This window comes from Pituophis catenifer, unplaced genomic scaffold, assembly GCF_029215685.1.
Source record: "Pituophis catenifer annectens isolate HBS135680 unplaced genomic scaffold, rPitCat1.0.hap2 SCAF_1, whole genome shotgun sequence".
Classification (NCBI taxonomy): Eukaryota; Metazoa; Chordata; class Lepidosauria; order Squamata; family Colubridae; genus Pituophis; species Pituophis catenifer.
The window spans coordinates 180,605,367-180,628,389 of record NW_027256881.1 but is presented as its reverse complement, the minus strand read 5'-3'; the positions used below and the strand labels follow the sequence as shown (position 1 = coordinate 180,628,389).

The 23,023-nt window shown below is 36.3% G+C and overlaps 1 protein-coding gene across 2 annotated transcripts; it reads right to left on the bottom strand.

Annotated features, from left to right (window-relative positions):
* Nucleotides 1-625: 625 nt before the first annotated feature.
* TRAK2 (trafficking kinesin protein 2) lies at nucleotides 626-23,023 on the bottom strand. Of its 2 annotated transcripts, XM_070933245.1 has the most exons (15): nucleotides 22,866-23,023; nucleotides 21,801-21,995; nucleotides 18,741-18,817; nucleotides 15,778-15,894; nucleotides 14,422-14,631; nucleotides 13,653-13,731; nucleotides 12,905-13,035; nucleotides 12,718-12,792; nucleotides 10,922-11,059; nucleotides 8,161-8,237; nucleotides 7,142-7,345; nucleotides 6,264-6,562; nucleotides 3,826-4,101; nucleotides 1,970-2,069; nucleotides 626-1,661 (listed from the first exon to the last, which is right to left on the bottom strand). In XM_070933245.1, the coding sequence occupies exons 1-15, from the start codon at nucleotides 22,900-22,902 to the stop codon at nucleotides 989-991; spliced, it is 2,688 nt and encodes an 895-aa protein (XP_070789346.1). In that variant the 5' UTR covers nucleotides 22,903-23,023; the 3' UTR covers nucleotides 626-988. The 2 variants fall into 2 exon arrangements, with proteins under 2 accessions (XP_070789346.1, XP_070789347.1); XM_070933246.1 differs by lacking the exons at nucleotides 21,801-21,995; nucleotides 22,866-23,023 and adding an exon at nucleotides 20,332-20,384.

Below are 23,023 nucleotides of genomic sequence, written 5' to 3'. Positions count from 1 at the left end.
TCCTGTTTCTGCTTCACATTCACAGCTATCCCACTGTGCTGATTTTGTGAAACACAAAATTCTGCCATCCCAAAATTGCTTCAGAAACATTAAGCTTGGAATTTATCTTAGACTTAATTATGAATGGCAATTCTTTGTCTACTGCAGCTTGAATAGCTGTCATTCTGTTTCACATTAATACAATTAGTTGTGCCTATCATTTTGTAAATATCACAAGGTTGCTCCCTGAAAGCTCCCTTAGCTTTCCAAGAATCAGAAAATTGTTATTTTTATGATGTATTTTAAAGAGATAACTTTTATTAACTACTGATTGTTTCAAATGTATGGAATTTTCTCCAAGATTATTCCAACATTAATATGCTAAACATCTTCCAAATATTGCTACGTATAGAGTAACAAATACTTGCTTGCTTGCCAAATATATCCTCCCAATGTATATAGAACCTCCCAAAGCACATAAACTTGACTTTTTAAAATGCTGAGGTTTTTTGTTTGTGCAACACAGTACATAGTAATTTTGCACTCCTAGATTTCTCCTAATGTGTGAGATTGCTTAATAAAAGAATATTTCACCTGATCTTTCTACATTAGAATAAATCTGATTTCATCTCTATAAACAGATTGCACCTGTTATTTGAAGAATGTACTTCCTTACAATCATATATAATTTTAGATGGTCTATTTATGCATACAGATCTCTTGGATGACATCCAATAAAACATATTCTAAAATAAAGTTGCATAGACATTTGCTTGTTCTTTTAATATCAATGGTAGAAAATATATTTGTTTGCATTATTTCCTTTTAATCATGACAAAGTTTTTTCAATAGTCTCAAAACGATTGAATTTTGTTTTCTCTTTTTCTTCCTTTCTTAATTTTTACAATTTCTTATGCTGAGCCTCCCATATCCCATTTAGCCACATGACTTCATTATCTTTCCATTTCAAAGCCTGTTTCCTAACTAAGAGTGTTTGATGCTAAATAGCTCAATCCTCTTTCAAGACTCCCATTATTGTGGAAGATGCACTGACTGGGCCTGTAAGTGCTCCAATCAAGACCGGAAGACTGTGGTTTCTTCTCAAGCCCCCCATCAAATTGCTGCCTGCACTAACATATACTCCTGAGCCTTGTCTTTGGAGACAGCTATTTTCCCTCTGACTCTTTCTATGACCCCCTGCCTCAGGCTGTTTGACAGCTCTAGCAATCCCCAGTTTCTTTAGCCTCTCTACCAGATTCATCTTCAGCTGTCCTGCATCAGAAGGATTTGAGAGTTTTTGTCCATACAGCTCATGTAATAATGTTTCAGCTGGTCGAGAGGCCAAAAAGTTTTCAGACACACATGCTCGAGACTCAAAAGGGTGAGGAGAAGAACAAGGGGAATGCAAAGGAGAATTTGGAGGTGTTGAGGGTACAGCAGGTATCTTGGAATGAGGAAGCAGCGGTGCTTCAAGTTGGACTGGACTGTTGTAAACCGTGGCTGAGATGCCTCGTTCTTGCAAAAGCTTTGCTAAACTTCTAGTACTACTGAAAGTGGTAGTTGAATCTCTTCTGTTAGTAAGGAATTCTCCAGTACTAAGCTTATACAACATGGGTGGAGAGCTTGTAATTACACTGCTTGTACTGCTACAACTTCCGGAGCACAAGGGAGAATACAAAGTACTGGAAAACAAAACAAGAAGATAAAACACATTAAATACGGTTATTAATAACTTCTGTAGAAAGTGCAAAGGAAGGAGGGAAAGAGATAGTCAGCATTCAAGGTCAGAACCTCTGTGCCATGCCAATTTTAAGTCTGCATTACATCATACATATTGTTTTAGCTCCTTTTCTATATTTTCATTGCTTTCTAAAAAATTGAAATGTGAATGCTGCTAAGTTAATTAATATATCAAGTGTATAAAGTAGATGTTCAATTCCATATTGCCTGAATATAACCAAATTTTAAGAGTAATAGTAAACCTCCTTACCTGGGTGTAACCTGTGTAATATCAGATGGATGAAGTATTCTACAAGTAGTAAAAGTAAATGTAGAGTTTGTAGAAGAAAGACATTTTCCTGGATTGGAAGCTACAATGCAAATTATAACATGTATAATGAAAAGGAGGTAGGAAACATGCTAGCAGGCTAATGAAAATCTGAATTAATGCATAATTAATTTAGTAATTCAATGCAAATAGATGGAAGAAAACATGATCTACGTTACTTTAACTCATATTTCTAACATAATGCCTAAGGCAGATAAATTATGACTTTTAAACACATTTTGCTATTTTAGAATGGGCTATTGTGAATATGGCAACTAGGAAACAGTTGAAATATTCTTCCCCATTTGTTAATCATAGTTAAAAATATGGAACATGTTCAAGCATTCTACAGCTCTTCTTTGGTCCAAAATCCACTTCTGCAATTAACAGTGTTTAAAGATTCTATTCAAATTAATTTCAAGAACTGGATTAATTCTATTTGTTAATGTTAATGACAGATAAGTACCATGCCAAGATAAGCTCTAACTATAATTAAATCAAGTACAGATAGTTCTCAGCCTGTGACAATAGAGCCCAAAAATTTATGTTGCTAAGCAAGACAGTTGTTAAGTGAGTATTGCCCCATTTTATGACCTTTGTTGCCACAGTTAAGTGAATCACTGCAGTAACATGGTTGTTAAGTGAATCTGGCTTCCCATTAACTTTGTCAAAGGATTATAAAAGGAGATCATATGACCCTGGGACACTGCAACAGTTATAAATATGAGACAATTTGTTTTTTAAATTTATTTTTATATGCCGCCCTTCTCCAGAGACTCAGAGCGGCTTACAATGCGTTAAGCAATTGCCAAGCATCTGAATTTTGATCACACAACCACAGGGGTACTGTAATGGTTGCAAGTGTGAAAAATTATCATGAGTCACCTAAACAAATATTTATAAGTCAATAATTACTGTACTTGAGTCAGGTGGTGGCCTAGAGGTGGAGTTCTCGCCTCACAATCAGGAGGCTGTGAGTTTGATCCTAGGTAGAGGCAGATATTTCTCCCTCTGGGCATGATGAGAATTTATCTGCTGAATATAACTCGACATTGGCGATAGGAAGGGTATTCGATCGGTAAACACTCAGCTCCATTCAATTGCCCAGACTCCACCCCGCAAGGGATTATGGGGTTTTTAAAAGATGATGATGAATAACTACCATACTTGTAGAGAGAAATCAAGGGAGGAAGTAGCCAATCTCATGGTCACACTGTAAAATTACTATTATTTGAGCACTAGTTCAAAATTGTGTTTGTCAACATCTACTTGGTTGTATTAGTCATTATCCTTGACTGAATGTAAGTTAATCTTTTACTGTTTTTTTCTACGAAAGAATACATAAAATCACATTCAATAAAATAGTGAATAAAACATGATTCAGACTTTAAAATTGTCAATTAAACATAAGCTTTGTAATATTAACGGAAGAGAGTTACTACAAGTAAGTTTGTTCATTGATAGTATCTGCCTAATTTGGAAGGAATCCTTCTAGTTTCTCTTCACACAACCCCATTCAAGAGGTTTCTGAATTCTCTCCCCCCCCCCTCTCTCTCCCCCCCCTCTCTCTATCTTAAGAGAATGGGAAGTATGTTTCTAGAGCCTCCCTTTTGCAAGTGGGATAGAAATCCACACATTTCTCAAGAATATATAGCTTCCTGTGAGAACTGAACTGGTTTAACAGGGCATGATCACACACCTTAATAGAATAAGTAAACAATTGATCTTCAACAGATCTACAACAGTTGATGCTTAGAACATTTAACAGAAATTGTAATGGTCATGCCAGAAATCCTTACCTGTATGAGGAACTGCCGCTAATTTAACAGGTGGGAGGAAAATTCCTGGCACTGACTTTGGCACTGCCTGTTTACTTTCCTCCTGTGAAGAGGGCTGTACTTGGAAGGTTATCCCTTCATCCCTTTCTTCTTCATCTTCTTCCAAATCAGAAAGGTAATAAACATCCTCCTGAGATAATGGTGCAAAATCTTTTGTGACAACACCAGGGCGAGGGTCAAGAATAGTACCTAGGTTGGGCTGAGCCAGCTGTTGCCAATGAAATAGGGTCTGAGAGCCTGGAGAAGTACAAATCACAAAAGGCCTTCAAACACTGCATACATCTAAATACTTGGCAGCCAACTAAAGAAGTATTAATTGAAAGCTTGAGGCTGCTGCATATAATGCAAATTGATGGGATTTTGTAAAATAGTAACAAATCTAGAAAGGACCTTTCCACTTGTGGATCCTTCAGATTTTAAATCCAAAAAGTTTTACTTCAAAGCAGAACATTATGATTTGGCTTAAATAAAAAAAAAAGGCACTACCTTCACTCATTTATTTTCAGTGAATATTTAGATAACATTTTAATGGACTAAACAAGAAGCCTAGTGGTGAAGACACTTGTCTCCGACTCAGAAGGTTGAAAGTTCAATTCTAGATAGAAGCAGATGTTTCTGTCTCAAGACACAAACAGAAAATATCTGCTGCAAACTCCATGTAGGTGTCAGGAAGAGCACCCAACCAGTAAACACTCAGCTCCATTCAGTCGCCCTGATTCTACCCCGAATTAAGTGATTACAGGGTCATATAAAGAAAAAAAAATGGACTAAACAGTAGCAATTTATTTGCTTCCTAACAGTTTTTGTTCCATTGTAAAAACTTGCTTGGATGTGGATTATTTTCAGTAACATAAGAGTTGGGGTGTGCGACACAGAGAACTATAAAAAGGCTTAACAGCTGAGGTAAATCAGGCAGAGAAACCAAAAGATGTACAATTGCATTCAATGGTTTCCTTCATATAATCTGGATGCCAAATAATAAGAAACAGAACCAAACACCCCTTTGTGGGACAGCACCAATTTATATCTGGAAATGATCTGAGGGATAATGATCAGGTAACTGATCCTGAGGCCAGATCATTGATTGGATATAAAGTGGCCAATGGAAGACAACCATAATAAGCTCACAGTGAACTGTGATTGAAAACAGGACTGTTAGAGCAGTGGAACAAACTATGGGAAAGGAACTATAAACTCACAACAGCAGTTACCTATAAAGAAAACCTCTATAAAATGTTTTATAGGTGGCATTTGCCACCAGGGAGATTAGGCAAGATGTATCTCAATTTATCACCTAATTGTTGGAGATGTAACTATAAATCCAGAACATTCTACCATATGTGGTGGACGTGCCCCATCATAAGGAAGTATTGGTGTCAAATTCAAAAATGGTTGGAAGAAATTACAAAGCAAAAAATAGATTTGAAACCTGAATTGTTTTTATTAGGAATACTGGACCTGAAAATGAATAAAAACCTTCAATACATTATATTGCACATACTAACTGCAGCAAGAATCACATTCGCAAAAAATTGGAAACAAAAAAATATACCGTCAGACAAAACTGTAATTAGGAAAATTCTAGAATGCACAGAGATGGATAAAATGACTATGGAGTTAAAAGGGAGAGAGGATTCGGACTATTATGAAATATGGAATAAAATGTACAGTTGGCTTGAAAATAGAAATCAGAACAAGAAATGTTTAACTTAATATTACTGAAATATTAACTTAAAGTAACTGAACAACATTAAACAAAGAGACGTAAATATAAATGAATATAAATGTGTAGATAAGAACAAATGAATATTTTATTATTTATTTATTTATTAGTTCTATTTATATGCCGCCCTTCTCCGGAGACTCAGGGTAGCTTACAATGCATTAAGCAATAGCCTTCATACTTTTGTATATACCTGCTTAGTAGGGCTTTCGGCCCTCCCCCTAAGCGGTGTTCTTTTTTATACAAAGTCAGCTTATTGCCCCCACAATCCGGGTCCTCATTTTACCTACCTCGAAAGGATGGAAGGCTGAGTCAACCTTGAGCCTGGTGAGATTTGAACTTGCAGTAATTGCAGGCAGCTGGCAACTAAGTGCTACTTTAACAGCACTTAATATTGTGTGTGTGTGTGTGTGTGTGTGTGTGTGTGTGTGTAATGCGATTATTCTACTATAGAGTAAATAGAAATGATAGAGAACTATAAAAGCAAAGTACATCAGTTGATACGAAATGCTGTAAAATTACCATTAATGTTATGTAATGTTCAATACGTTATGTTTTGACATGTTTTGTTTTTATATATGTGTGATTGTTTTTTGTGTTGTTTTTAAAGACAAACTGTTTAATAAAAATTATTACTTAAAAAAAAAAAAAGAAAACAGGACTGTGATCACCTTACCTTCAAGGGGTTTGACAATTTGCAATTTTTCTGGGAGAAGAAACCGCATGCTGCTAGAAGATCCATAGAAATCAACACGTTCTGAACTGCTATTCAAAGAAAGACAGTTCTCTACAGGTGTGCTGCAGCCAGTGAGTTCTTCCTTTTGGTCAGCCAGCAAAAGTATCTTACGCTTCCATTCTTCTTCGAAAAACCATTTTTCACTCAGGTAATTCTGACAACGGAGATTAAGTTTATGTAAAGCAGTGGCTACATCATCTTCTGAAGGGATACCTGGATGGCTCAGCTTCTGAGTTTCCCTATCAAAACAGAATTGAATATTGCATCAATTATTAGGACATAAACTGTATTGTCTAATTTTTAGTATAATTTTTATTTTTGTAGATGATTCTATTTATAATGTTACATGTTGCTGGAGGCAATAAGAACAACAACAACAACAATAATAATGTACTCCTCTGGTAGTTACTGTAAATGATTTGTACTAAGCTCCCTTCTGTCCCAGTTGTCTCCTAACTGTTCTGTCTCCACCCACAGTGAATAGAGTTGGGTGAAAACTCCATGAAGGAAATCTACGCAACAGAAGTAAAGTTATCTTTTCTTTGTTGCTTGCTCATGATCTAAATTGATGTTATTATACTACTTGAATGATGTCAAAATGTTTTCCATGGCAGGCGTCATATTAAGTTACTGATAGGAAGGATGGTTATATGCAATTTTGTACTTGATAGTACTCAACATATAGGTTGAATAAAGCATATAAGAAAAAAGCAGAATTTGGCTTAAAAACTGCTGTCAATTCCCACCCATCCCAATAAAAAGCAGTTGTACAAAATATAACATAGCCAATTGAAGCTCAAACACTGCTGTTTCCTTACTTGGAAACATCCTCTGTGCTGGCCTTTAGAGCTTGAGCTCCTTTTCCTTCCACGTATTGCAAGCCAGAATGAAAAGGCTTTGCTGTCATGACAACACTTGAACGGTTGGATCCTGGAATGGACAGTGAAACAGGACACGAAGCAGAACGGCCACGCACATCATTAGCAAGTTTGACAGTATCAAATATACGTTTCTGTTGAACCCTAGGAGGAAAAAAGGGAAAGAGACAAAAAGGTTTTGCAAACCTCTTCTGGATGATAAAAACCTCTCCCCAGTTGCTGAAACAACACCCATACCAGAAGAGATGAACCAGTAACTGACTGGGTGGTGGCAAAGATCCTGCATGCTTTTGAAAGCAGAACAGGAGCAATGCATATAAAGTGATGCATGCATTTTCCTTTCACCGTCTCATTTTGATAGCCAGGCTTTATATCACCCATCTGTTTACACTATGAGAGTTACAGAAACAAGTTCACTTTGTGCACTGAGATATTATGAGTCCTATGTGAAAGGGATTTATGTTGAAGATCCTTCCACTTGATCTTTTTAAAGTTAACTTGTGAATTGAGAAGTTATTGTGTAATATATCCAAGTGCCAAGGAAGCTTAAGAAAATTATTGCAAATGTTTTCCTAATATGCAGTAAAAGATGCCAAAAATGACTTCACAATTTTCTGGTAGGTTTTCTAATGAAAGAAAACTAGCCTTGTAATTACTGGAAATGTATATGTTCTTATCTTAGAATATTATGGAATAATCTTTCAGAGTTTAGCATGAATTAAACATAAAAGTCCTGAAGCGTTAGTCAAGGATTTAATTTTAGCTTGCATTCAGCAATTTATACATTAGAGAGTGTAATTAATAAATTGTGTAATAGCTTTAAAATACTTGAATATGTCTACAAAATTATCCATATGGAACTACATCAACTTCTCTTAATATTATACTGATAGCAGGGAAGAAGCCCTACAGAAGAACCTGCGAAGCAGGTCAGGGGGAAAAACAAGAAGTGCACTTACTTTTGTTTACACAGTGATTCCTCATCCAAACTTAGCACTTTCCGCATTGTTCCCTCAATTTCTGCTGCCAAAGATTCCTTCAAATTTAAGACAGTGGGAATTAATAAGTTTCTTAAACTCAGTTTACAAAATAATTAAGGTGCTACAACAATTATTACTTCTTTTGAAGAATCTCCAATTAGGACAAAATAAGTACCTAATTTGGAATAGTTAGGAAATCAGTACATTCATATCTAAAAGTTTCCTCATCCTCCATTATCCTATTAATGTGCTAGGTGTATGTCTATAATTGCTAGAGGACTCCTTGTAAAGTTCAGTTTCAAGCAAAATTAACAAATGTTAACAAAATGTAAAGGGTGCCGAAATAATTGACAATTATAATTCAGAACAAAGACATTTTTCTAAAGGGATATTTACTGTATTCTCATTAAAAAACAAAGTACAATAGGAACCAATAGCTCTATTAAAAACCATTCAGAAGTAATTTTGACAGCCTGTCCGCAGCACTACTTTGGCAATTCATTGGTTAATTTCTATAGTACAGTCATATTGAGATTTTTTTCTACAGTAATAAAAGAATAAGGTAATTCCAAGTATTCACAAGAACTGATTGTTCATTAGAATGGCATTCTTGATATAAGCCTATCCCTACCAGGCAGGTGTGGAATGTCAGGATACACTGAGAGAAGGGGCAGGGCTTTTGCCACTGTAATTCTACTGATATTACTCTGATGTCCTGCTTAAGGGTAAACTTAATCTATTTATGTAGGAAGAAAATATTTCAGGCAATATTTCTTTACTATAAATGCTTGAAGTATTTAGTTCTAAGACAAAAGAAATTAGCAGGTATAAGCGGACAACTACAAAGAAAAAATGCAAGTAATATTAATACAGCCTTATATAAGGATGAGGAAATGTAATTTGCATAGTTTTTTATGAAATATGTTCTAGTGTCATGGCATTATATATTCAAATAAAACATAGCTTCCATAGACTAGTGTGTTCCCAATATTCTTTTTTTCTTAAAAGAGGACAAATCAGCAAATATTATAGACATCTTTAACAAGCAGATAATTAAAGATCTGTCCAAGGAATCTGTTCCTTCCTTTTCCCTCAGTATTCAGAAACTACCGTATTTTCCGGCGTATAAGACGGGCGAATAAGACGACCCCCAAATTTTCCTGTTAAAATATAGGGTTTGGGCTATACTCGCCATATAAGACTACCCCTCTTCCAATGCACACCAAATAAAAATTAAAAAACATCAACTGGCTCACCCACAATGTAAAAGCAGCTGTGCTAGACCCAAAATGGCCCCTGCAAAAAGCAGGAACCTCACACAGCCACAAAAAGCCCCCCAAAAAACAACTTTCACACTTTACACACACACAACACAACACAACTGGCTCACCCACAATGTAAAAGCAGCTATGCTAGACCCAAAATGGCCCCTGCAACAAGCAGGAACCTCACACAGCCACAAAAAGCCCCAAAAAACAACTTTTACACTTTACTCACACACAACACAACACAACTGGCTCACCCACAATGTAAAAGCAGCTGTGCTAGACCCAAAATGGCCCCTGCAACAAGCAGGAACCTCACACAGCCACAAAAAGCCCAAAAAACCAACTTTCACACTTTTCACACACAAAATTCCACGTACAGCTTTGTGAGATTTTGTGTGTTTGTGTAGTTAGAGTGATACACTACAAAAACACACTAAATCTCAGAAAGCTGCACAAATATTATTTTATTTTATTTTATTTTTATTTTTATATGAAAGCTAAATTTAAAACTTCCTAAACTTTAAATGGCTAGGTCTAAAAAAGAACAACTAAAAAAACCCCCAATTAACTGTTTTTTTTAAAGATCCCAAAGGGGAAAAAAACTTACCCAATAGAACAGGGGTCTCCAACTTTGGCAACTTTAAGACTTGTAGACTTCAACTCCCAGAATTCCTCAGCCAGCTTTGTTTTGCTGGCTGAGGAATTCTGGGAGTTGAAGTCCACAACTCCCTGCCTGCTTGATTGCAGGCAGGGAGTTGCTTGCTGATGGAATGGATTCAGGCAAGCGAAGCAAGGCAAGCATTGCGACTAGCAGCTAAGGTAAGCAAGCTGGAGGGGGAAAACTTTTTTCCTTTTACATGGCTCTGGCGATCCCAGCTGAGTTGCCTGATTAGCAGGCAACTCAACTGGGATCATCAGAGCTTGGATCGCCAGAGCCATTTAAGGCTCGTCAGAGCCTTTCGGGCTGGTCTGCCTGGTTACAGGAGAACGACACCCAGCATGTAAGACCCCAACTTTTGAGAAGATTTTCATGTGTTAAAAAGTCGTCTTTACGCCGGAAAATACGGTAATACATAGCAGAAAAAGAAACTGCTTGAGAAGTATATAGGAGAGTCTGTTATAATGAGAGTGAAGTCAGAAAGAGATGGTGGACACAAATCTTAGTTGCAACTCTAGCACATGCAGCGTAGTGTTTCTTCCACTACTCATGAATTCACAACAATAAAATTAAGATAGAAACAAGAAGAGTGTCAGTCCTTGTTCAATATTGTCTTCTTTGTTCTCCAAATGAAAAAAGTTACTCAGCCAATATGGAATAAGATAGGATGTAGATAAAGAAGCTAAATTTAGAAAGGAACACTGGTGCCAACTTTCTCTTCCAAAGATCAGTTTGAGTTTGCCCTTGAAATTTTATTGGCAGGATGAAAGAGCTTAACTAATGAAATCTGCTACAGTCAGAAAGCTTATGTTACCACAGGAAATGCTCCACACAACTGGGGTCGACAGAGAAGGGCAGCTTGGCTAGTTTTACTGCGCAATCCTTTCACTTCTTCTTGGGATTCATGCAGCATCCCCAGACATTCCACATTCCGCTCTTGGACCTCATGTAGCTTAAAATATAAAAGGTCGATCATTTACTCAGCCGTGAGAACAAAAGGTACTGAAGAAGCTATTTACATGTAATCCAAAGAAATTATCACCGGAACTTTTCTGAAGTCATACATTAATCAATTGCTGATACAGGTAGTCCTCGATTTACAACAGTTCATTTAGTGACAGTTCAAAGTTAAAATAGCACTGAAAAATATGACTTAAAACCATTTTTCACAGTTACAACCTTTGCAGCATCCCCATGGTCATGTGTTCAAAATTCAGATGTTTGGCAATTGGTTCATATTTATATCCGTTGCTGTGTCCCAAGGACATGTGATCAGCTTTGGGACTTTCTGACAAGTAAAATCAATGGGGAAGCCAGATTTACTTAATAACTGTGGCAAGAAAGGTTGTAAAATGGAGCAAAATTCACTTAACAATTGTCTCACTTAACAACAGAAATTTTGGGATCAATTGTGGTCATAAGTTGAACACTACCCGTATAATAAACAGAAGACAGACCAACTACAATGAGTCGTGTGGTGCAGTGGTTAGAATGCTGTACTGCAGGCTATTTCTGCTGACTGCCAACTGCCAACAGTTTGGCAGTTCGATTCTCACTGGCTTAAGGTTGACTCAGCCTTCCATCCTTCCAAGGTCGGTAAAGTGAGGACCCAGACCGTTGGGGGAAATATGCTGTAAATCCGCTTAAAGAGGCCTGTAAAGCACTGTGAAGCGATATATACATCTAAGTGATATTGCTATTGCTACAATTGATAGTTCTAATTAAATACTTATTTTGCTGAAATATGTTAACAGCTGCTAAAAATTAATAAATGTTATGTAAATTATTATAGAAACCGCCCCCCCCCCACCGCCCCCCAAAAGCCAACACCAGCATTGCACAGTGGCCTTCTTTTCTCCAGTGCATTTCTTTTCTGCTGGAACAGATTTGAGGGGAGCCCAAGAAGCTGCCTAAGAGAAGAGGAATCTGTTCTGGTAAAACCAGGAATGATAACATTGGAAGCAATCTTGCTTTTTAAGTAATACTTTAAATTTATTTGCATGTACTATATAAGGCCAGAAACCTATAACTACTATAGTAAATATTAGGTCTATGTACCAATTTCATGGCATCAAGTACAGTTTAGCCAGAGTCTCCTGAAGGTTTAATGCTGCCTTAAGACCCTCCAAAGGTCTTCTTGCCATACTTCAGGGACAACCAAAAGCCTTCCAAAGCCTTGTCTGTTGCTAAAGGGCATATTGATCCCTTTAGCAACAGAGAAGCAACACATCAGTTCTGCAAAAGTCTGGTGTAAATCAACACAGTGAATTATGCCTCAACACAAACATATACAGAATTGCACCATGAACCATTTGATATATGTTTCATGGCTTCTTTCTCCATCCAGCATTTTGGCCATAATATTCTGGCAGTGGGAAAATATTTAAACAATGAATAAAAATTAATGTGGCTTCTATTTTAAAGATTCTGTTTTTTCTTCATTTGTTAAACCAAAACAAAGTGAACGGAATCCAAATCAAAGCGGTGCACCAGAAATTCTCCATCAATATTCAGGACAAATATGAATATTCTCATGTAAAATGTTTACATTTTATTCTTTTCCATATTTGTTCTCTACATCAAAAATGGGGAAGTAGATGGCATCAATACCTCTGCTGTCAGCTGTTTCTGGGCATCTTTAGAAGCTTGTAGATGCAGCTTCAATTCTTCTTTTTCAATTACATGCTGAGGATATACAAAATATGATTATTTAATCCCATATGAGCTCTGTTAGAAGTATTACCTTCTTAATACAGGTAACGCTTTGACTTTCATCATTTCCCTTCTGCACACCTACCTCTTTGATCTTATGCTGAAGATCAACAATCTGAGATAAAAGGGATGAGATTTCCTCCTGGTAGTTAATCAGCTCCTCATCCTTCCTCATCAGTTCTTCACTCATTCTTGCAATCTGAGCATTTGTTTCCTCTAAGATATATATGCTTTGTTAAGAAACCAGAAGTATATCATCCTTTCTGAAAAACAAACTTCTTAAAGCCTTTCGTACAATACTTATTTTAAGCAAAATCCAAGAAAATGCAAACTAAATAACTGTGCCTGCTTGAATTGTAGGTCTCCACAACAAGGATTCTCCATTAATCAAGTTTTTAAACCCAGTTCAACACTCTAGTTTTAATACCCTGCTTAATAGCAAGGTTTGTTAATACTTAATTTGAAGGCTAGTGGATTCACAATTAATAACCATATTTAAAGATTGGCAGATAAAAGATTAGAGAAATTGAACTTGATAGGAAAAATGTAATTAAAATGTTTACACGTTTCTATTCATGTATAAAATTTTAACATGGGGTATTTACCTGCTAATTATTTGAATTACAACCCATTGCACTCAAGCAAGTATGGCCAATTATGGGGCTTGATATAAATTGCAATTCAATTATATCTGCACAGACCCTGAAATACTGCCTTTTAAAGGACCAAATGAAGTTAAGAATAGTACAGAGCTCAAACCTGGAGTAATGAAGGTGAACTAAATTTGTATCTAAACGTCTATTCTCTGTGGAAGACATGCTCCGAATACTCACTTATTTCTTTAACACAGTCAGTGACTAGCTGATGCTCCTTATCTTCGTATGTCATAGTTTCAGTCTTCAAATGGCGTGCCTTCAAAAATTTAAGTATTTCATTAATTTTAAGAGGAACACTATCTGTAAAAATATTCTTTTTTCCCATTCTCTGTATAACAAAATGTTTACTCTGGAATATATTCAATGTTAGGGGAGTATTTATAATCCAACTCCAACAGAAGGTTCTTCAGAAGAACCTAAAGGAACATTCTGAGGGAGAGAGGAATATTTCCACTAATGGATGTCTTTGGATCTACACCACTGGTTGTAGCTCTATGATAGAATTACAAATACAATAACTCATTGTGGCACTTATTTCATTTAAAACAAAATTATAATATTGCTAATTTTATTTTCAATTTGTAATGACCCAAATAAGAGAGTTCGCCTTTTTTTTATAGCAGTCACACTGCAAATTTTTTTTCACTGAAGCATCCAATGTCAGCTTACATTTCTGTTCTGGTCAGTCACTGTCATCTCAGATCTCACAGCATCCATGTGAAGTTAAAATTGTTTTTGGGTCATTTGCATCTACATTGCATTCTGATGTTCATTTCTTCAGTTTGGAGATACCCTTTGGAAGCTTTTTGCTGTCCTTTTTTGGTTGAACAATCCTACTTATCACTTCTTCCATAAGCATGACCTTAGCCATGTTAATATATCCTTTTTTAATGCTTGGATTTATATTCAATTAATAATACTCAAAAGGAATAAGAATGTAATTTACCTTTGTTCGAAGTAATAGATTTTCCTCTTCCAGTTCCCTGAGTTTATCTTGTAAGATATCCAACTGTAAGAAACCCTGTGACAAGTTGAAGGACTCATTGAAGCGAAGTGGTGTGGAACAGCTAGAGTCAGTCTCACTTTCTTCAGAAGCCGTGGATACCACACGAAGCAGTTCATCTTTTTTTGTTAGCTCATGTTGTAGCTGATGAATCTGATTTTAAAGCATTTTTGTTTATTAAACATAACCATTTATCAAAACAATGCAATTTATGCTAGTGAATCAACAGACAAGTTAAAATACAATTATACTGCTATTTCCATTACCACTTCTTCAGAATATGCTAATCTCCTCCCACTTTAAAAAAATAGTATCAAATATGGATTTCCTCCAACTTACATTTTTATAAGAAGGCTTAGAAATATTAATGGAAGATATCTTTGCTCATTCCATGTTCCAATTATTATATTTTCTTTCCTCAACTGTCATTATCCAAAATTCAATAATGTAAAATTTACATAATTTTCCTTGGCAGAAGTACCTTTTTAAAAACAACAGTCTAAAGCTTTAAGAAATATTTATCAGTCCTTCATTCAGTGTTTTTTTTAATTCTAGGAAAATAAAGAGCTTTTTCTATATTCATCAAACAGCAGAATTCTTTATTTATAATGTAATATATCTATATATGGTGCAGTTGCTTCCTGTATCTAGTGAGATTAAAATGCATTACAGCAATGGGTAAGTTTTATTTATTTCAGTTATATCTCAATGCTCTTCCCTGGAACCTAAATTAAATGAGCACCAGTCTAAATATTATATAGACCTAGGCTTCACTAAAGTTGCTGAATCAAATGCTTTCAAATATGTTCTGGGATTCTTTGTTTTTTTAAAAACATTTTTCTATTTTAAAAGGTTAAAAAAGAAGAATCATGAGAATTGGGAATATTGTATATATAACTACATACAAGCAAATATTACTCAAATTTTATGTACTTTACAGGGAATGTAATTCCTATTTTTACTCTTTATTTAGGATGCAGCAGCATAAAGAATAGTTTGAAAGTGCAAAAAATAAAGTACACAAGCAAGAGTTCAGCTGAAATATTCAGCTCTGCATAATAATATAATATACACTTCCACATTTGAAATAAATAAAGTAGCCTTCAAAATTCTTTCATCTTTCTTCAGTAAACAAAGACTAACTTGAAACTTTGTAGTAAAGAAAGCTTCTAACATCAATAGATTGAAAGTTTTCATCTGATTTCAATAAGCAGCTTTCATACTTAATATAACTTCACCAGATGCTTACACAATACATTAACCTCTTAGAATCCCCAAAGCTTAAATTTGTTCACTTACTTTGTCAAAGGCTTGACCCAGCTGATCTTCCAGAACATCATTTTGCTCAGTTAGGCTATGGTTTCGTCTAAGAAGGGCTTGTCCAATCCGTGCTGCAAGTTCTAGATCCCGATCTTTCTGCTCAGAAAACCATTAAAAACTGCATTATTTCTCCCCCAAAGAAGTTATTCAAATGCTAGCATTTTTTTCATTTGCGCATAAAAATGAAGAAAAGAGAGAGTTTTAAGTTTGATAAAGTAGCGGCATTCAGGAAAACCCAGGATCTTTTTCAAATATTTGGTATTTAAAAACAGATAGAAATCCAAAGTAACATAAAAACCATTACTATCCATCAAACCTCTGAACTAGCCCTTGTGGGGGCGGGGAGGGAATCTAGAATCAGCTGTACTACAAACACAAGTCATTTCCTTTCTTGAGATCTCTAATCTTCAACTTCCAAACTCTTGTGTTCTGTGGGTGCCTTGGATACCTGTTCCCCAAAGTAGAAAGTTCCACCCAAATCTGGAGTTAACCTTTCACTCTGTTACTGAATGGGAAGACATCCTTCCCCACTTTACTTAGAATCTGCATCAAGCATTAACTGAGAACTAAACTTTGAAATAAACAGCTTCAGTTTTCTTTTGTAAATGGGTTTTTTTTTTAATCAATGTCCAAGTTATTTTTGAATATGTGGCCATGGTTCTAATATAAATCTGACACTGGAATATCAAAGAATTAATAATTTAAAGCTCCCTTTTTACAATCCTGTAATCCCTTAATTCAGAAGAGAGTCAGGGCGATTGGATGGAGCTGAGCATTTATTGGCTGGATGCCCTTCCTGATGCCAGGCGGAATTTGCAGAGGTATTTTTCTTTTCACCCTAGGAGAGAAACATCTGTCACTATGTAGGATTAAGCTCTCAACCTTCCAAGTGGGAGGCGAGTTCTTTCACCACTAGGCCACCACATTTCGCTTGATCAAAGAATAAATAATTGTAATCAAAAAAATGAAGTCTTGGAAAAATAAGATAATTATGCCAAGTCACAAAAGGCCCAGATATACATACCAATGCTAGCAATCATTAACACAGCAAGGAAAGAAACATTGGAGGAATGGATAGAAGCACAAGCTACTAAGGAAAGCAACTCTGAAAAGGATAACTGTCATCTTTAAAAGATAATCCAGACAATTACACCCAGGAGTATTAATATCTATCTTTATTTGAAGGTTACATTAACAGAATCTTGCAAATCTGAAAGTATATCTTCCACCACCCCCTTTGCCTTAACAGTCCAAGAAACTAGAAAGAATCCTTTCTAAGGGCATTTGCCATGTCCCCATTCCTTCTGTGGGCTCAGCTGTCACTTATTTGATTGCTGGCCAGTCTGGACTCTCTCAAGGTCATTTCCAATAATTCTGGTCGTTCAGGCTGTACTTTTTTGCTGATTTCATCTTACTAGTTCCTATTCTCCTAGGGGCAAAGAGTCTGAGACTAAGGCCCAAAAATGTTTCTACAGTCTTTGTTGCTCTCAGGATTTATTCTGAGGAAAATAAAACTTTGAGCTGTTTTTCCCAGCCTGTATCCTACTCCACTGGCTATTGTTTCAGTTTTAAAATCAGGCTGAAATTTGGACTGTAAAAGAATAGTGTTGCCCAGCAAGGTCTTTACTATTTATTCTAATGGTAACATTTTGTATGAGATTCTACCATAGATTTAGACCAAGTTTGAATCACATCAGTGAAAGATTAAGGTGTTGGAATTTGAGCACCCTAACAACAACACTACTAAACTGCTGATGGAACTTCGGGGTGAAGTTCCATCAGTACGCTGATGATACTCAGTTGTACATCTCCACCCCGGACCACCCCAACGATGCCCTTGAAGTGATGTCCCGGTGTCTGGAGGCCGTGCAGATCTGGATGGGGAGGAACAGGCTCAGGCTCAACCCATCCAAGACCGAGTGGCTGTGGTTTCCGACGTCCCGATATAGTCAGTTGACGCCATCGCTGACTATTGGGGGTGAATCGCTGGCCCCCACGGAGAGGGCTTGCAACTTGGGTGTCCTCCTGGATTCACGGCTGTCTTTAGAAGAGCACTTGACGGCCGTGACCGGGAGGATTTTTCATCAGGTTCGCCTGATTCGCCAGTTGCATCCCTTTCTGGATCGGGACTCCCTACACACAGTCACTCATGCCCTCGTCACCTCCCGCCTGGACTATTGTAATGCTCTCTACATGGGGCTCCCCTTGAGGAGCACGCGGAGGCTCCAACTGGCGCAGAGTGCGGCCACGCGGGTGGTTATGGGAGCAACATGGCGCTCCAGTGTAACACCTCTCCTGCGCGAGCTGCACTGGCTCCCAGTGGTCTTCCGTGTGCGCTTCAAGGTTTTGGTTACCACCTTTAAAGCGCTCCATGGCTTAGGACCTGGTTATTTACGAGACCGCCTACTACCACAAATAGCCTCCCACCGGCCGGTACGCTCTCATAGAGAGGGGTCCTCTGCGTGCCGTCAGCCAAGCAGTGTCGACTGGCGGCCCCCAGGGGGAGGGTCTTCTCTGTGGGGCACCTATTATCTGGAACGAGCTCCCCCCGGAGATACGGAGGATCCCGGATCTGCGCACCTTCCGCCGTGCTCTTAAGACCCTCTTATTCCAGCAAGCCGGCCTGGCCTAATTTTTCTCCCCTTTCTTTTAAATTTTAAATTGAAATTTTAATTTGTTTTAAATTTATTGGGATTTTAATTGTCGTGGGCTAAATCATTTAATTTGGTTTTAAATTGTTCTTAACTTTTGTATTTCTGTATTTTATCCTGTGCCTGTTCACCGCCCTGAGTCCTTTGGGAGTAGGGCGGTATACAAATTTAATAAAACTAAAACTAAACTAAACTAAACTAAAGTAACATTATCTGTTTCTTTCTCAAATTTTAAATATTTATTTCCAATTTGTAAAATTATGTTTAGTTATAAAACAACAACAATTTTACCTCAGCCAACAGATGAGTGATTACTTCAATATCATTGCAATTTTTGGGTACATGCTCTCCTCTATCTGTGCCAGCAACTGAAAAACAAAACAATTCCTTAATGTGATTTAAACAAATGAAAATAATATACTCCAAGAATAACATACTTGAGAATGTAAAAAAAAAAAGCAAAGATCAGTAATTAAAGAAGAAGAATAGGAAAAAAGACATTCAGACTTTGTTGCATTATATTTTTGTGGAATAAATTCTAATGAAAGAAAATAAGAGAAAAAAGTTTTCACAGAAAAATAATTTTTGGTATATAAAGGTCTGCATGTTCAAGTCATGAAGTACTATATATTTATCATGGATAGCAGTGGCAGGACTATTTCTGTGTTATTTCAAAGAAAAATCCCAGGTTGTTGTACAGTAGTCACCAGAAGTTTTGATTTTTTTAACTTTAGGCAAAAAATAAAGTAACAAAAACTTGCAGAGAATGGCTTTTGGATTTTTCTTCTTCAAAAGTTTAATAATAGTTCTATTTTGGGTCAGGTGACCAAGGAGGAGAGGAGAGGATAGAGTAGAAAAGTCAGCAAAATTCTGAATCATTTCCATCCCTACAAGACCAAATTTAGTTCAATTCTCTTTAAAAGTATCTATCTAGCTGAAGGGCAAATAGTCAAGACAGGCAGATAGACACAGTCCCAATCCTCTTTACTGTATATAATTTTTTTCTTCTTTGGGTTGTAAAGAAAAAAATGTAGCCAAGACACAAATTTATTATTCTATGCAGCAATACCCTCTGTATCACACAAACAGGAAACAGACATATGACAAATCTCTTATGTGGATCTATTTATATCCTAACAATTTACAATTTATTAGAGAGGAAGACAGACCCAGTTACCAGTGTCCATTTTTATTAAAAGGAAAAGTCAAAAGCCTGCTCAGTTTAACCAGTAAGTCACAGATAGGAGAACCCAAGTTATCATGTTTCTTAAGTATTATACAACAATGTCAAAAATCTACTAAGAAAATATCCAAAATAAAATTGCACAAGTATAAACACATGGGTTCCTTCTACTTTCAGAAGTAACATACAAATTATTGAAGATTTTGCATTATAAACTAGATGTTCTTCTGTCCATAAAGGCGTAGCCATTTTAATACGTATTCTTCCTCATTGCAGCAATCTGGGTTCCAAATGATCTCCCAAGCTTTTGGGAGAGATTTTTAGTGACAATAGGTGGAAAGAAATAACAGAAAAATGGATAATCAGTGAAAATACTCTCCTTCTTACGATCTCTTGCCTATGCAAAGTTTACGGTATTTTACTTTACACAACTACGTATTCAGTTGTGGATTGTATTCAGTTTTTTCTTACAGTCTAAGACAGAAAGACCTTATTAAAATTGCTTAGCTTTTGAAGAAGTTGAATTTCAGGACTTTCTCATTTGTAATCAGGTAGCAAACATCAAAAATCCAAACGTCAATTATAAACTTTATAAAAATGCATAGTTTTTATAAAGCTCTCAGATTTTCTGGAAAATCTAGTAAAGATATATATATATTGGCTAATGTTTATATATTGGCTAAGGTAATGTACACTTACCTTGTAGAGTGAAACCCATGAGTAGCTCTTCATTTTGGTTCACATCCCTTTTATCTAGGGCCATATCCATCTAACAACTTATATATTAGGAGTAGTTTAGAAGAACTGCATCCAAGCTGAAGTCATGGCTAGCCTTTATTTTTTGTTCTGCAGTACATATGCTGCTGAACCTGCAAGCAACACTCCCTCGTATTTACTCAGCTATCAAATAAACATTTCTCCAAGTAGAAGTATCATAAAATAGGAGGAGCTATACTGCAATATTGGCTATTGCAGTTTTGAATACAGAAGTCAACTAGTTTTCTAGTTTTGGAATTATGAAGGGCATTAAATGAGGAATACCACAATCATAGTTTTGGAATTATAAAGGGCATTAAATGCAGAATATCACAATCATATTAGGAGTTTAACTTCACTGACAAATCTATTTTTCTACCATAGGTATTAGCACACTAATGTAATACAAGATTAGAGGAATCCAGTATTTCAATCTGAAGTGGAAAAGTGCTTTGGATCTAGCAGAAGCATCATTGCCATAGCGTATATTTGCCAGCAGCTCCTTAAAGAAACTGCGCTAATTTCTTTAGTCAATATTGAATTTCAGTTTACTTTACTGGGTGGACTGAAAGCTCAATCCTAAAGATCAGAAAGCTAAACACACCCACACTGCATATAAGGTGATCAAAAATACAGGTAATAAAAAAGTTGTATAAGCCAATATTTAACCAACGGGTACATTGTTTTTGGTAGCAGGAAGAGATTTTAATAGTCTTGTTTTGTAGGGCTTGACATAGGCTGATGTTATTGCCTTATACATAATCTGCAATCAATGCCATTTTAACAACTCTGTTCATTGTTGTTTATTCTCCAACAGTGCACTTAACAAGAACAATGTTCATAGGGCATTCCCCTATTTTTTAAAATTTTATGAGAAAAAGGACAACCTGTGATCCCTTGGGTCCCTACTATATTCTTTAATGCCTTCAACAATGGCAGAGCTTCTAACGTGCTGGAAAAGTTCTTAAAAATTTAGGGAGATATTCAGAGATATAAAGTAACCCATGTCAAACCATATAGCACAATCAAACATTAGGAGTTGACCACAGGAAATGTTTTATGACATTTTGTATTATGTCATAAAATCTTTTATAATATTTTTTATGTCATAAAATCTTTTATAAAATTTGCCAAATTTCAATTCCATGGGAGTGATGGGTCCTAGATTTTGGACACATTCTGTAAATTAGCCTACTTGGGTATTGGTTCAAAACATATTGCCCTATGCTGGACTGTTTAACACAGATAAACGTTACAGATTTGAGAATCTTAGTAGTATATAGTTATATATCCAAGCCTGGTTCTTTGTACCAATTTTGGAAAACACACTGTTCTCCAAATCTGGAGGTACTTCAGTTGTTTTTGCAGGTTGACTGAATCCTGAATGCTTATATTTGTATTGGGATACTTACTCATATAATGGAGTGCCTCCTCAGCCAGAACAGGAGAAGAAATTTCAGGACCATGACTGTGAGAACTTCTTGACTGGATCCAGTCATCATTTACAGGAAGATATAAAGAATCCACATGTAATTTGTACTGAGGCAGCTGTTCTTCTAGCATGCTCACTAGTTCTACTTCAGGAAGGTCTTCATTAGGGCAAACATCTAAAGATATATGCAGACAACATACTAGAGATCAACTTTGGAAGAAATCCATTATTTTCTTTGCTGAATAAATGGTTTTCAAGATTCTGAAACAAAATGACTACCGTATTTTTTGGACTATAAAACGCACCAGTGTATACCTTAGTTTTTGGGGAGGAAAATAAGAAAAAAGCTTATTGGGGTCGATCGGCCTCTGGGAATACCCCCAATCAGCTGTTCCCAGAGGTGAACTTTAGCAACAGGTTCATTGGTTGTGAGCTCTGTGCCTTGCTTTTTTATTCAGCCTCTGAAACCTCCTTTTCGGAGGCTAGGCAGGGCTACATTCAGTGTATAAGACGCACCCAAATTTTCACCCTCTTTTAGGGGGGAAAAAGTGTGTCTTATACTCCAAAAAATACGATAATTTTATCCATTTGGATTTGAACTAAGGCCAGTGAGAAACAGCACAAGTCTTAAATGTTCACCTTTGTTAGAAATCAATTATCCCTAACTAAAAAAATCAATAGTTTTTAACCTATTGCACTGATTTTAAGATGGATTTCTCTCTTACTTCAGCTTTTATTAGTATTTTAATTTATCCTTCATTCAAAACAGCAGCATTCCTTTTTAAAGGAGCTGGTTTAGATGCTTTTCTTTCTTCCCCTCCCCAAACTTTTTTCCTAATTTTTAATATGATCTGCCTGCTCAAGCATTTTGGAAAAATTTACATGCCATTTAATCTACCTTGAGTTTGGGCTAATAAAGGCATTGCTTCACCGTAAATTTGAGACAGTTCTAAAGTTCAATATAAAGTACTGAAGATTGCAGCTTTGAAGCAGCTATAATTTCCAAAACATCTACAAGCACCTTTTAATTAACTCATCAGCTTACCAGTGATGCTCTCTGAATTGCTGTGGTTGAAATTCATGAGAGTTGCTTCAGGCTTCAATTCTTCGAAAACCACATCCTCTTTCCATTTTATATCTTGCTCCTTTTCATCTGAGCTGAATGATTGTTTGGCAATAATCTATTGCTGGCATTCATTTCAT